We start from the raw sequence: 13,608 nt of genomic DNA on the forward strand, positions 1-13,608 counted from the left end.
CATCCAGTTTTCACCGGGGTGCCCATTGTTTCTTCCCGTGACAGCTTCTGTGCAACCAAGTCACCTGACTTTCCTAATCCTTCACCGACTCTTTCCTCGCATCCCGGAGCTAGGTATAACACTCTAAATGACTTAGAGAAGTTAGGTCTCATAGTTCTTGAATGATGTGGGGTGATAAAGCGATCCTCCACCGACTTTCTTACGTGTTTCGTTCTTGTCGCTTTTTGTTCATCATTTCGATCTGTAGTGTCGTTTATATGCGTGTTGGGAAACGATCGATATCGGAGTTGAGGAGACTCCCATAGCCCATATGAGCCAAGGGACCTCACGGTCTTCTCTTTAGAGAGGTGGCCGAGAGCTTCCATGGACCATTCCGATCCATGGTAGTCTCCTCCTCTTCAATTTTTGTCGATTCCCGTATTTTTGTATTTTTCCCTTCCATGAGTTAGTGCCGTTTTTATTGATTCCTTAAAATTTTCATATATGTGCATGCTTGAATGTTTGTTTGCGTTTCCGAGAGCATGGCGGCACCGATTTCATAAATAAATGTCATTGTTGTGTTAATATCTTATGCATGCGAAAAATAGTTGAAATCGGGTTAAAGAGACCGTCCAAAACCCAAAATGGTTCAAGGAGGCTCACGACCATCCTCTAGGGGAGAGGGCCTAGAGCTCCTTGACCTTATTCAGGCCAAGGACGACCTCTTTACCTCGATGAATTCCGTTTCTCGGATTAGTTGTAATTATACTTTCCGTTTTATCGTTATTTACGCGATAAATGGTATGTTTAGCACGTTAGTTTAAGCTTTATGCATGGATTCGGGTATTGGTGATTATTTCGGGCTCATGAGGGTCTACGAGTGCATTGGTTGTCATCAACCGGGTATTCTTAGCCTTCAAGGACCCGTTTTGGTCCCCGTGTCACAAATCGATTCCGTTAACCCATAACATTCAAGGTTCAAGGCCATAACCATTAATGAATCCACACACGGGAAAATGGGACGAATCATCCGGCTAAGCATCTCATCCGACTTAAATAAATTGCACGAACCGGCTACTAATTTGTAATTGTGTCGACGGATCACGAACTGTCGGAAACGCCCTTTTGAAACCCACAATTTCAAAGCACCGAGACACGTAACATGCGTAGCATCATGTCTAGGGAACACTGTGCCTCTACTCGAATCCGGGCCCGATTTGAGGTGGCTCAAGTTGGAGTGTGCAAGTCTTCTTTGTACTACTTCGTGTCGTGTGTTCTCAATTCCACATAATCACCTCACGCACTTTTCAGTTCAAGGGCATAACCATCGTTTCGTAAATCGCCGACATTCTAGGTATCAGGGAGACCAAAACACCTTGATCCACGGTTGAAGGCGGGCTGCTCGTTCGGATGAGCGTTATTCGCATAGCCTCTTTTCTCCGGTTTTAGTATTTCTGTCATCCTACCATAAATTCGGTAATTAGAACTGTTACTTCTGTCACGAAACATGTAAAACCGGACTAACCATTCACTCGACTTAACCAAATATTAGATAATGGATAGAGTTTCAAATCTAGAGTCAAAACACGTATTTGGCATAATCAGTGAAACCGTAGTGACACATACAGAACAAAGTCTTAAAACAAACCCACACATATATAGTTAACCTAGTACTGGATTCTAGCATGTTCTTCTGTTTGCCTAGGTTAGTTAAATTGTTTACCAATAACCCCGGTTAATAATTGATTAAATCACATAAACTTGGCATAATACACAACTTGTCTGTATTTGTCTGTTTTAAACTGTTTTAATCTGTTTTATCAGTTTTTCTCTTGCTTTCTACTGTTGTTTGCTGATTTGTTGCAGTTCGAGCCCAAACCCATAGGTCACGCATTGCACGAGGTCCAACGTCCTCACCACATCGAGAGCGCGCAACCTGAGTGCGGAATGTGGTCTAGCCCCGAGTCACCCCCATGCTTTGAGTAATGTCTATGCAGAAGACGACTTGGATTGGGCATGTGAACTGCGACTGGGCATCACCCGAGAGCTTGACCGTTCCAACGGTCATCTCGAGAATTAATCGGTTCTCTTATCACCCGTCGGTCCAGTCGAACCCGACCCTCAGCTCTTTGAGGCGTTACCTTAATTTATTTGTGGGTCATTCAAAACACACGGTGAACCGGAGCGGAATATTGGCCCAACGCAAGCCGATTGAGATCCATGTACTATATTTTGTTGTATTCTGTAACTATTTGAGAGCGCATTGTGAGAACATTTATTTGTATATTCATTTCGTTCGTTGTAAGGATCATGGTCGATGAGCGAGGGATCCGAGTGCTGAACCAATCGAGCCAGTCTTTGCTACCTAGGGAGATGTGACCCCGAGGCCTCGCGGTTTTCAGGTCGCGCAGGAATTCGACCTCTAAGGTCCGTTGAACCGTAACACGAGGATAACGAATCAATTCCTCGACGCACGAGCCTACCTCTCTCTCGGTGTCTCGGCCCAATTCATTTGGTTCATTGAATTTTACGGTGTCAAAATGGGTAAGGCGAGCGCAACTTAATCCACTTGGTAAATAAATAAAAATGGCAAGTCTAGCAAGTTAGAGTACCAAAAGGGCATGTGGGATTTAGGCCCGCATCTAATAAAACCCCCGAACTCAAAATTTTCGGTTCTATTATGACCAATGCATTAGCATTTTAGGTGTACTTCGTACCACCCCTAGACCCGAGCAACTTAACAGCTCTCGACCTCCGGGTCGTAAACAGTAAGTGGCAACTCATTCTCACGCCTGTCCGTCACGCGTCCCCGGGAAGGCGATTCCTAAGCTGTGCGCATGCGGGCCCCGACAAGAGCACATTTGGGTCCGCACAGTGTTTATATATATATGACGCGGGTCTGCAACTCCATAATTGTATTGATCAAAACATATTATTGTTATTTTTTCTTATTTTTACTCATAAAAAAAATAAAAAAAGAATGTGTCTGCAAGGCACACCACGGCCTGTACAACAAATCCTTTTAATGATGAAAAAAGCACAATGTAGGTCCCAATGTGCCTAGCAATTATTTATGGATTTCCGTTCAAACTTGAGGAGCTATTAATTGTAAATGGAAATAATGTAATATTTTATACTGTTAATCCCATAATCGAGTTTGTTCATAGGTTTCAAAACAATGATTTGGACTATTAAATCGATATTCGAGTTTGCACCGAAATCGAAAGCAATCGCGCACGCACATGAGGGCTTGTATTAATTATTTGAAACTATTAATTATCATATATTTTTCAAATTGAATTTTATTATACAATTTACGACCCTTGAATTATATGTTTAGTGACTAAGAAATGTTAAGATTGAATTGTAGAATCAAATAAGATTAATTAAGTTCAATAAATTTTTATATATTTCTATCTTTAAAAAAATTAATTACTTTATCCCGAGATACTCTTTTTTATTTTTACCGACATTTGTTAAGTTACTCCAAGGTACTAATTAAGTCGAAGTCACATAAATAAAATTAATCAAGTCGCTCCACATGTCAAGCCCCACGTCGCTCCATATGTCCAACCTCGCTTCGCTACATGTCTCAAATTCTCAACTCTCTATTACATGGCTTCTCATTTACTCTATGAAAATAGCTTCACCCACAAGGATTATCTCCCTGTTTCTCTCTTTGAACCGAAAAAAGAAAAATAAAAAGAAAAAAATAATCATCCAAGAAGTCGCCAAGTTCTAATTAATGATGAAATTAAGTTTCCTAAAATATTAAATAATCATCTAAACAATTCTTTTTTATAACTTCATGAAAAAAGGAATTAAGTCAGATGGTCTTCACGAATTTTTGAATTTGATAAATAAAAAAGCTACAAATAATTAACAATAGATGATTAAAAATTCTTGCATCGAGGAATTAAGGCAGATAGTCTTTGAAAATTTTCAAGTTTTGATTAAATGAAAAAAATTATTACAAATAATTAACAACGGATATTTAAAATTTTAATAAATAAGATTGGTGGGAGAGGAGCTAAGTCCGCATACTTATATTTAAATAATTTTATATTCATACAAATATATATGTTTATGAGACTTTCACTTAATTGTTTGAGAAAAATCAATTGTTTGTGCATTTTCAGGTTGAGAAAAAAACTAATGTTAGAATTGATAAAATATGATAACTTTGTGCATTTTTGGATAATTAACCCTTGGCAAATTTAAACACAAGTTGGGATCACATAGTAAAATCTACCTTTAACTCTTTAATCTATTAATTTATTATAGAGGAAAAGGACTTTGTCCCCTTGCTTTTAGATTAGGAAATGTTAGCTCTCGACCTTTAAAAATTTGCACAGTGCCCCCAATCTTATGGAAGAAAAAAAGCACTTTGCTCTTTCAAATCTCCAATCACTTTTCAGGCCAAAAGAGTCATGTGTGTGGCACATGACACCCTCAAAGGGCAAAGTTGACATTTGAAAAATAAAAAAAATTAATAATACAAAATAAAAAACAAAAGGGAAAGGTGGAGGGGATCTTACTGCTAGTGACCACGATTAGGGGTGAGTGGTCAGTGGGGGCGCCCCCACCTCCTCAATTTAGTAGACTCACCCTCGTCTCCGACGGACTTTGACCCCTCCAATGACATAGAACGGGGGGTGGATAGCCGACGGGGGAGCCCCTACCCCTCGATCATGGTCGTCGATGGGTGGGTCGTTGGGGATTCTCAGCCTGTCGGTAACCACCATCAAAGGGTGGGTGGCCGGCGAGGGTGTCCACATGCCCCTTCTTCAATCAGTTTGTTTCTTTTTTTTCCTTTCAATTTTTTTTATTTCTTATTTGGTCAAATGTCGTATTTGCCTCTATGATGTGTCACCCATATGATAGTTTTTGGCTGGAAATGTGAATGGAGGGGACAAAGTACTCATTTTTCATAAGGTTGAGAGGTACCATGTAAACCTTTAAAGATTGGGGCGAACCTTCTCCCCCCTAAGGTTAAGAAGCAAAGTGTTTTTTTAACTTTATTATAATTGTAACATATAAAAAGGAAAAATTATGTAAAACAAGAAAACTGTCTAATGGAAGAAAAATTAAGTCTGTTTAAAATCCTTTCAATGCTGGGTCGACCACTTAAAGGGTAAAACATTCCCAACGTGAAGAAACAAATATCGAACCTCTTGAATCAAGTCACGTTGGTATCATGGCAGAGTTTCATCATTATTTATGTTACTATTATTATTAGGAAAAAGTACAAAAACTCCATTGTGATTTGAGCTTGAAACAAATTCGATCCGGTGATTTTTCTATGAACAAATAACATTTTGTGGTTCATTTCGTGAGACATAATGGACTGCACCGTTAATTTTTTCGTCAATTTTGTTCCTTAACCTTTTTCCTTTTGCCATTATTACCCTCAAACTTTCAACTTTTTTTCAATTTAGTCCTAAAATTCAAAAAAAATAGGGAAGGGGCTTGGGCCCCACTATCGAGGTTGCTGACATCCACAAAGGACGCCAGAATCCTCGCGAGTAGAGTCAGAGTCGTTAATTGGTTGCCTTGGCCCCCGAATCGACTTGGATCTCAAGTTCGAGATTCAAGATCCAGTCGATTCGGGAGCGAGGGCCGCCAATCTACACCTCGACCCCACATCCATGGTTGACGACATCCTTTGTGGGTGCATGGGACCTCAGTGGTGGGGTCGGGGTCACCAACTAATGATCGCGGCCCCTTCCCTTTTTTTTTTTTTCAAATTTTAGGACCAAATTGAAAATAAAGTTAAAGTTTGAGGATAATAATATTAAAATAAAAAATTTGAAGATCAAAAGTGACGAAACAATTAACAATGAGATCTATTATATCTCATAAAAGTGAATCGCATGATGTTATTTATCCTTGAAAAATCACGACATCCAATATGTAAAAAAGTTCAAATCATAAGTATGTTTTTGGACTTTTCCTTATTATTATTATTATGGCGAAGTCAAAAAAAGGGTGTGGTTATGGTATGGAGCCGTCGTCTCTTTGACCCCAAATCTCTCTCTCTCCCCCCCTTCTGCCGCTCTTCGGCTTCTTCCAATCTCAGCGGAAATCATTTCTTCCACTCCTGTCTATCTCGTTCTCTCTCTCTCGGAACCAACTAGAGATGATGTACGTTAGCAGGGGATTGTCGCGAGCTTCGAGGAGGTTCCGGGGGAAGATATTCGGTGAGCCGCTCTCTCACCGTCAAGCCACCGCTTGCCGCAACCTTCTCCCCTGTCTCGACTCTTCCCTCGGTGATGATCCGTCCCTGAAGGTAATTCACACCCATCTCTTAATCTTTCTACTTGCTACTTTGAACTGTGTAGCTCTTACGTGGGGAAGGGAAATGGGGTGCGGCGGTTCTTTCTGTTGCTTGATGGTGATGTAAATGTATGATGGGATTGGATTGTATGGTTCGGTGGAGACTCAACTCAAGTTGAGACTCACGGTTGCTGGTTGCTTGCTTTTGTTTGTGATTATTGAAGTTTTCCGCACTTTGCTGCTGGTGACTGGTAGGTCTTGGGTTGCAGACATATTAGCTCCTGGAGCTGGGGGTTGCCCGCTGCCTTGTACAGTATTAGACATCACATTCATCATCACAGCGCTTCGATTGTCGAGGTAACACTAAGCACTTCTCTTCTCTTCTCTGAAAAGGGCAATGTTTTTTCTTGGAGATATTGGGTCCTAGGTAGGAATTCGGAACTTTGCTTATGCATGTTGGTCAATTCAGCTGCCCTGATACTATTCTATAGTTATTATCATTTTCCTTTTATTTATACTAAGGCAGGCCGTCAGTCTACTGGTACTCAGAAAAACTTTCCTCATAATTTTGCTCTCATTAGCAGATAAAGGCAATATGTAAGGAGCTATGAGGACTATACTTGATTGGTTGACTTGAATTTTGAACTAACGAGAACTTCCAGTAATCTATTTAAAGAAAGGCCATGTATTAGGATTGCGGGAGTGGTGAGCAGCCAGTTTAGCTCTTAGCATTACAACATATCAGTGGCACAGTGAAGATTGCTCAAAAGTTCTACTCGTGCTGGATTGACCTGTAGATCCTAGTCCCTCGGAAACCCAGCTGGTTTCTGTTTTTCATCTTCATATAGGATAGAATTACTTTAAATGTCTAAATGCTATGTCAGAATATTCCTTTCACCTCCTGGAGGATTCGATCCCTTGATTGGCCCATCCCGAGGAATCGTGGAGTTACTTAGTAATCTTCTCTGCAGGCTATATAATTCTGCGCAACTAAAGAGAAACAGATGAATAAAAACAAGACGAATTAGGCTTACACCTTTAGAGTTTATTTTACAAGATTTTACATAGTTGCAGATGTTTTTGTAACGAAGATTATGCATTCTGTCAACTACCTGTCTAATTTCTTAACGACCATGTTCCAGATTCTACTTATACAACCATTTCAGATTGGGTTCTTTTTCCCTTTCCTGACCCTTAAATCTCTGCACTTTTTTTTCCTGGAGTAGCATTTACTGCTTTTGTAACATCAACGTTTTCCTGTTTCAGGAGCAACTTGATCCTTTCTCACTTGTTGCGGATGAGCTATCAATTCTTGCTAATAGGTTGCGAGCAATGGTAGTTGCTGAGGTATGACATGACATTGTATATCTACTTTTCGAATCCTTTACCTCATCACTATATGTGAGTAATAAAATAACTTTTCATTTGAAAAACTTCACTGAAAAGTCGAATTTTATCTTATCTTGGTCCAATGGTTAGGTTCCTAAACTAGCGTCTGCTGCTGAATACTTCTTCAGAATGGGGGTGGAAGGGAAGAGATTTCGTCCCACGGTAAGCCACCTAAGAGTAGTCTTCCGTTTAGTGGTTGAATTTCATTTCTCATCGTCGAATTTTCCCCATCTGCAAATTAAATCATTTCTATGATTTCATTTATTGCTCAATGATTGGGCTACACCGTGGATATGTCTCTCATCTCCTCACATTTGGCGTGCCATCTGAATCTTCTGTAGGTCTTATTATTGATGTCAACTGCTTTGAATGTATCCATACATAAACCACCTCCCGATACTATTATGGGAGATACAATGACAGCAGAGCTACGTGTAAGACAGCAATCCATAGCTGAGATCACTGAGATGATTCATGTAAGTGAGTAGTTTGGGATCATTTAACATCTATCAGGTGGCCTCCTAGTGTTTGTATGTGTTTAAGGAAACTTTTCTTTCAGTGCTCCTCATATCCTTGCATAATGTTTTTCTATATTTCAGGTCGCTAGTCTTCTTCATGATGATGTCTTGGATGACGCGGATACGAGACGTGGGATCAGTTCTTTAAATTTTGTAATGGGAAACAAGGTGCTAATCACTGTCCATGTGTACCTCCTCTGGGGTTGCATATTCTATGATGGAATCTGAAGTTATACTTTATGCATTTAAGCATTGTATGATTTAGATGCACAGTCCTGCGCATGGTTTCACATTTTCAATGAATGCTTACATAAATGATGAGTTACCGACTCTGTGCTGCATATTCTGTAATACTTCCCTTCTTTAACGTTTAAAATATTTGTAGGTGTGGATTCATGGGATACATATTAGCTTTGGTGCATTTTGACACTTTTTTTGTGTATATCTTAAGTATAATGGACATTCTATCTAATTCCAGCTTGAGATTAATTTAGTTTCTTTAATGTGTAATGCAGTTAGCAGTATTAGCTGGAGATTTCCTGCTCTCGAGGGCTTGTGTAGCACTTGCATCCTTAAAGAACACAGAGGTATGTCTTAATTGAATTATCAAGTTCCATCAGATGTTTTATGAATACTATGAAGATCAATTGACCTGCTTGTTAGTGTGCCCTTTTTTTTTTAATATATATATATATATATAGATTTATGAGTTTGCTTCTACCTATCTGTCTCTATTAGAAGTGAACAAAAGAGACTTTATGGGTGATGAAGATTCTCGTTTGTGCTTTAATGCAAACTGCCACTGTACATAGGAATTAGCGGGCATTCCATTGTCTTTTCCTCTTTCCTTGCGTGTCTGTCTCTTCAGCCCCGACCTTCACCCTCTCATATGATTCAGTTGTTGGTGTTCCATAGCACTCATTACAAGCCTTCTGAATTGCAAAACCCTGCAAAATACGTCTTAGGTCTCCATTTGCGAAATTACGCGTCCACCACCCCTACTGATCCAAGACCAGAATTTGGTACCTATGGAAAGGTTGTCAGTTGCATCCTATCGCTCTTCTCTATGCCAAGAAAACCTTGAAATAGATATTGCAATTTCATAATCTATATTAATTGCACCTGCGATAACTCTCGACATGATCCCTTAAAGGCATGAAAATCTACATTATTTATCTGTCCATGGAGCTCTTTTTCATAGCTATTTTTCCACAGGTTGTATCCTTGCTAGCAACTGTCATAGAGCAACTTGTTACAGGTGAAACCATGCAAATGACTACATCTGTTGACCAACGGTGTAGGTGTGTGATTTATTCTCTAATCAACTCCGATGGCATGCTGCAAGCATTTAATTCCGCTCCTTCAACCTTTCTTGTGTTGCTTGTAGCACTTTATTCGCAGTTTATCATTGTCGATGCTTAGCGTGTGCCCACTTGGCAGTATTTTCAGATGTACGTGTCACCATTTGGGTTATTTTTGCAACCTTCTTCATTCTCCTCTTCATTATTGGATCTTAATCCTAATTGTTGGGAAATCAATTCCTTATTGTTAGTAGATGTACTCCCATCATGCTGCTTCATTTTTTTCACCTTGTCTTTTGTAACTGTGACTCGGAGGCTTTACCTTTGTTCAGCAATTGCTGTTGTTTATCAAAAGTTAACAATTGAAATTCTTGAGTTTAATATCTCCGGCAGGGCTATTCTATGTTTGAACTTCTGACCAGTAAGCTTCGTCTGATCTCTGATTTATAAGTAGCACTGCAGTATTGACAATAAAATGAGATAAACCAAGTAGGACACTTTTCTTAATGAAAAGCAGAAGGCATTACAGGAAAGTAAAATATCTGTTTGTGATCATTCATTTATCAATGGAGAGTAGCATGATCTTTAATTACTAATTTGAAGTACTCATATGTACTACTTATCAAATATGTGAAGAAGCTTTTAACTTAAGAAGCCTACATAGTGATGACACAATTTTGTTTACATCGACTTTCTCTACATGTGATTATTGTAGTCATAGTAGTTTGTGTTATGGGTGAATTTCCAGCGTGGATCTTACAATAGATAGAATGTGAGAATTGTTGCTTATACATGCAGCATGGAGTATTATATGCAAAAGACGTATTACAAGACTGCATCATTGATTGCAAACAGCTGCAAGGCTATTGCTCTTCTCGCTGGTCACACAGCTGAAGTTGCAACTTTGGCTTATGACTATGGCAGAAATCTGGTTAGTATTTTTATTGGAATTCTCGATTGGAAACTGTTTCATGTAGAAACTAGAATAATTCAGGGCTGCAATCTCCTTTTAACGATCAAAGAGTTCTCATTGTGATTAATTACGAATTAATTGCCCATTACACCAGTTCTTAGTTAAATCTTTCTTTAATTTTTGTGCTATAAGAAATGCTAAACTTTCCGGCTAACGTCAGCTGTAATTCTAAGATCTATTTAGGTAACACTTTTAAGAAATCTTCTCCATTCTAGATTGCAATGAGTTGTCTATCTCTACGAATCACTTTCCTTCAAGTGCCTGGAGTACAGAAGAGTTATAGAATGTTTTAACTAACCACACAGTTGATGAACACATACAAATGCAACATAACTATTTGATTAAGAATCCTCGAATTTCACTGTTTAATCTGGTCGACTTCTTAGACATGCATGCGCATATAAACAGACCATCTGTCTCTTGTCTGTTTAATGGTCCTGATGATCTGTTATCCTCCATTCTGCAGGGATTGGCATTTCAATTGATAGATGATGTTCTTGATTTTACTGGCACGTCTGCTTCTCTTGGGAAGGGTTCTTTATCTGACATCAGCCATGTAATGCATCTCTTTCTAAATGAAATTTATGAGGATATGTAATGCTTTTAAGAAAATTATGCAGTAACTTATATGTGCGGCACTTCTTGTTTGGTGAGGGCTTATCTATGATTGCGTATAGCTTTATAACTTCTTCGGGTATCATTTGTTTCATCGTCGTTATTGTATATTGTTTATGCTGTTTTGCAGGGAATCGTGACCGCTCCAATACTGTTTGCCATGGATGAATTTCCTGAACTGCGTGCAGTCGTCGAGCGGGGCTTTGAAGATCCTAGAAATGTCAATCTTGTAAGTGTCCAGATCATCTATTTATTCTTTGTTATATGTAAAACATGGCATGGTTCAGAGAAACACTTGCAGTTGTAGCATCTTTTAGCTGTTTCAGTTCATCAACTCCGGTGCATGGATATCATCATTTCATGCATCGGTTTGTTGGGGCACGATGGAAGATAAAGGATTAGTCGTAAACATATTTTGCAGGCCCTAGAGTACCTTGGGAAGAGCCGCGGAATACAGAGGGCAAGGGATCTAGCAAAAGACCATGCCAACCGAGCGGCTGCTGCGATCGATTCTCTACCAGATAGCGACGATGAAGAAGTGAGGAGATCGAGGCGAGCCCTCATAGCTCTCACCCACATCGTCATTACAAGAGCCAAGTGATAGCAAACCATACCCGGAGCAGAAGTCTCTGATGTTGTGAAACCAACACTTTACTGGACCCTTTGTGTTCTGTCCATTTCGTAGTTCATTTCCAGCAGAAGGGGGTTAAATTTTGCTTCCCTCTTAATTTTTTTTTCAATCCATTTTTTCCCCTATGCCAATAAAGCATTTTCATCGAAAAGATTAGGCACCATTCTACTATTTTTGTTTTTATTTATTTTATTTTCATTTTTTTCTTCAGGTCGAGGGAGGCTTACTGTAATTTAATTTATTCCTTGTTGTAGACTAGAAGGAAGGCTAACATCCAATGTTTCATGCTCTTCTTCTACTGAACACTTTCATTTTCAAAGGTAGCAAAGTTCTACGTACCTCAAATAACTGCTGATCAATTTCTCTTATGAAGTTATAAGTGAAGCTGCGAGGTATTATGAGCAAATCGCGAGCTAAACACTGAATAAGAGTTCTCGACGATCAACTCATAATTCATTAAATGAGAAGTATGGAGTAGAATGTGAATTATATTATTTTCGCTATTCATATTGATTTCTAGCTTCTCTTTGATCAAGATGCTTTGCGAGATTTCTAAAAAGTTGTTAACAATATAACACTCACACTTCAAATTTTATAAATAACTTTTGAAATTATATAATTGCATTTTGGTAGATATGTTTACTATTATAACCTCTATTTAGTCAATCTCAAGCATTTTATTTGTTTAAGTATCTGTATCATTTCAATTTTCTTTGTATTCTTGATAAAAGTCGAGCTCTTATGTTCAACCCACATGGATTTCGACTCGTGAAACTAAAAAATTTTCGTGCTATCCACATATTTAAAAATTGGGGAAAAGTCCAGTAATTAATATGATATATAACGTCTGATTCGATAATATAACAATTATAATAAGTGCAATAATAGCATGTAACGTATATCACAAGCTAGGAAACAACATACCCGAATTTTCCCTTACCATTTTAGTTTAGTCCTAAATGTTATCAATAGATTTATATAAATTGAAAATGAGGAGAGCACTCAATCCACAAAACCCATCACTAGAAAATCCTTCTATCTTCCCCCCACTCAACCAATGTTTCTTTTGGACAAGCTACTTACATAACTCCTCCCAAGGTGAACATCATCCATAACTATTTTCTTTTTAGTGTGTACGTTGATATCCGGAGCCCAATGAGCCCAACTAATTAAGTTTGAATCGAGTCGGCCCACTAAATGATAAAACTCTCTCAGCATAGAATTTTTCATTCATAAGAATCAAACCCGAGCTCTATTTAAGGGGAACAATCGCCACACGAATCGCTTGAACTAACCCATCTTGGTATTATCCATAACTATTTTATCTTAGTGTTCTTCTCTGTTAAATGTTTTTTGTGCTTTCTCCTTTTGAGTTTTCCCTTTTTTGGGATCGCAAAATGTGCAAACAATTGATTTTTCTATACTTGCTCTTCATGGATCCGTCCCGTCCCGATCCATTGAAGAATCAATTATATCAATGAGTGACATTGATCTTAGTTACAAGCTTTCTTACAAGGTGTCTAATGGTGTTAATGTTGAATTCATTAAGGGAAAAATAGCTATATAGAGCTGATAACCTCCTGTCACTTAAGAGCATCCACGCAGTTCTTCCACAGAGCGTCGACGCCAATTACTAGCCGAGATGACACAAGAGAAAGCTGCCCCCAATGCTGCAGAGCTGCCGCTACTGCAATCATGACCAGGCATATAAGCACAGCCAAAAAAGCCATGATTCATATCACCCTCGTGACCTTCCTCTGGGATCAAATACTCCTCATTTTCTTGTAAAACTCGTACCCTGAAAGAACCCTAAGAGCATTATATATGTTCATTATAACGTCGTGTAAATGCAAATGAGTTTTAAGGGAAGTTTGAGGACTGAGTATTTGATCGTGGAGGAAGGTCACGAGGGTGACATGTATACTG

The 13,608-nt window shown here is 38.8% G+C and overlaps 1 protein-coding gene across 3 annotated transcripts; it reads left to right on the top strand.

The window, feature by feature from the left end:
• Window positions 1-5,957: 5,957 nt before the first annotated feature.
• Window positions 5,958-12,027, top strand: LOC116208892 (solanesyl diphosphate synthase 3, chloroplastic/mitochondrial-like). 3 transcript variants are annotated; one of them, XM_031542460.1, is made up of 12 exons: window positions 5,958-6,268; window positions 6,511-6,612; window positions 7,522-7,602; window positions 7,735-7,806; window positions 7,986-8,120; window positions 8,244-8,330; window positions 8,678-8,749; window positions 9,378-9,463; window positions 10,262-10,394; window positions 10,903-10,992; window positions 11,182-11,280; window positions 11,473-12,027. In XM_031542460.1, the coding sequence occupies exons 1-12, from the start codon at window positions 6,119-6,121 to the stop codon at window positions 11,650-11,652; spliced, it is 1,287 nt and encodes a 428-aa protein (XP_031398320.1). In that variant the 5' UTR covers window positions 5,958-6,118; the 3' UTR covers window positions 11,653-12,027. The 3 variants fall into 3 exon arrangements, with proteins under 3 accessions (XP_031398320.1, XP_031398321.1, XP_031398322.1); XM_031542461.1 differs by having other exon boundaries at window positions 5,962-6,268; window positions 6,525-6,612; XM_031542462.1 differs by lacking the exons at window positions 5,958-6,268; window positions 6,511-6,612 and adding an exon at window positions 6,660-6,682.
• Window positions 12,028-13,608: the final 1,581 nt, after the last annotated feature.

This window comes from Punica granatum, chromosome 5 (genome assembly GCF_007655135.1).
Source record: "Punica granatum isolate Tunisia-2019 chromosome 5, ASM765513v2, whole genome shotgun sequence".
NCBI classification, from domain to species: Eukaryota; Viridiplantae; Streptophyta; class Magnoliopsida; order Myrtales; family Lythraceae; genus Punica; species Punica granatum.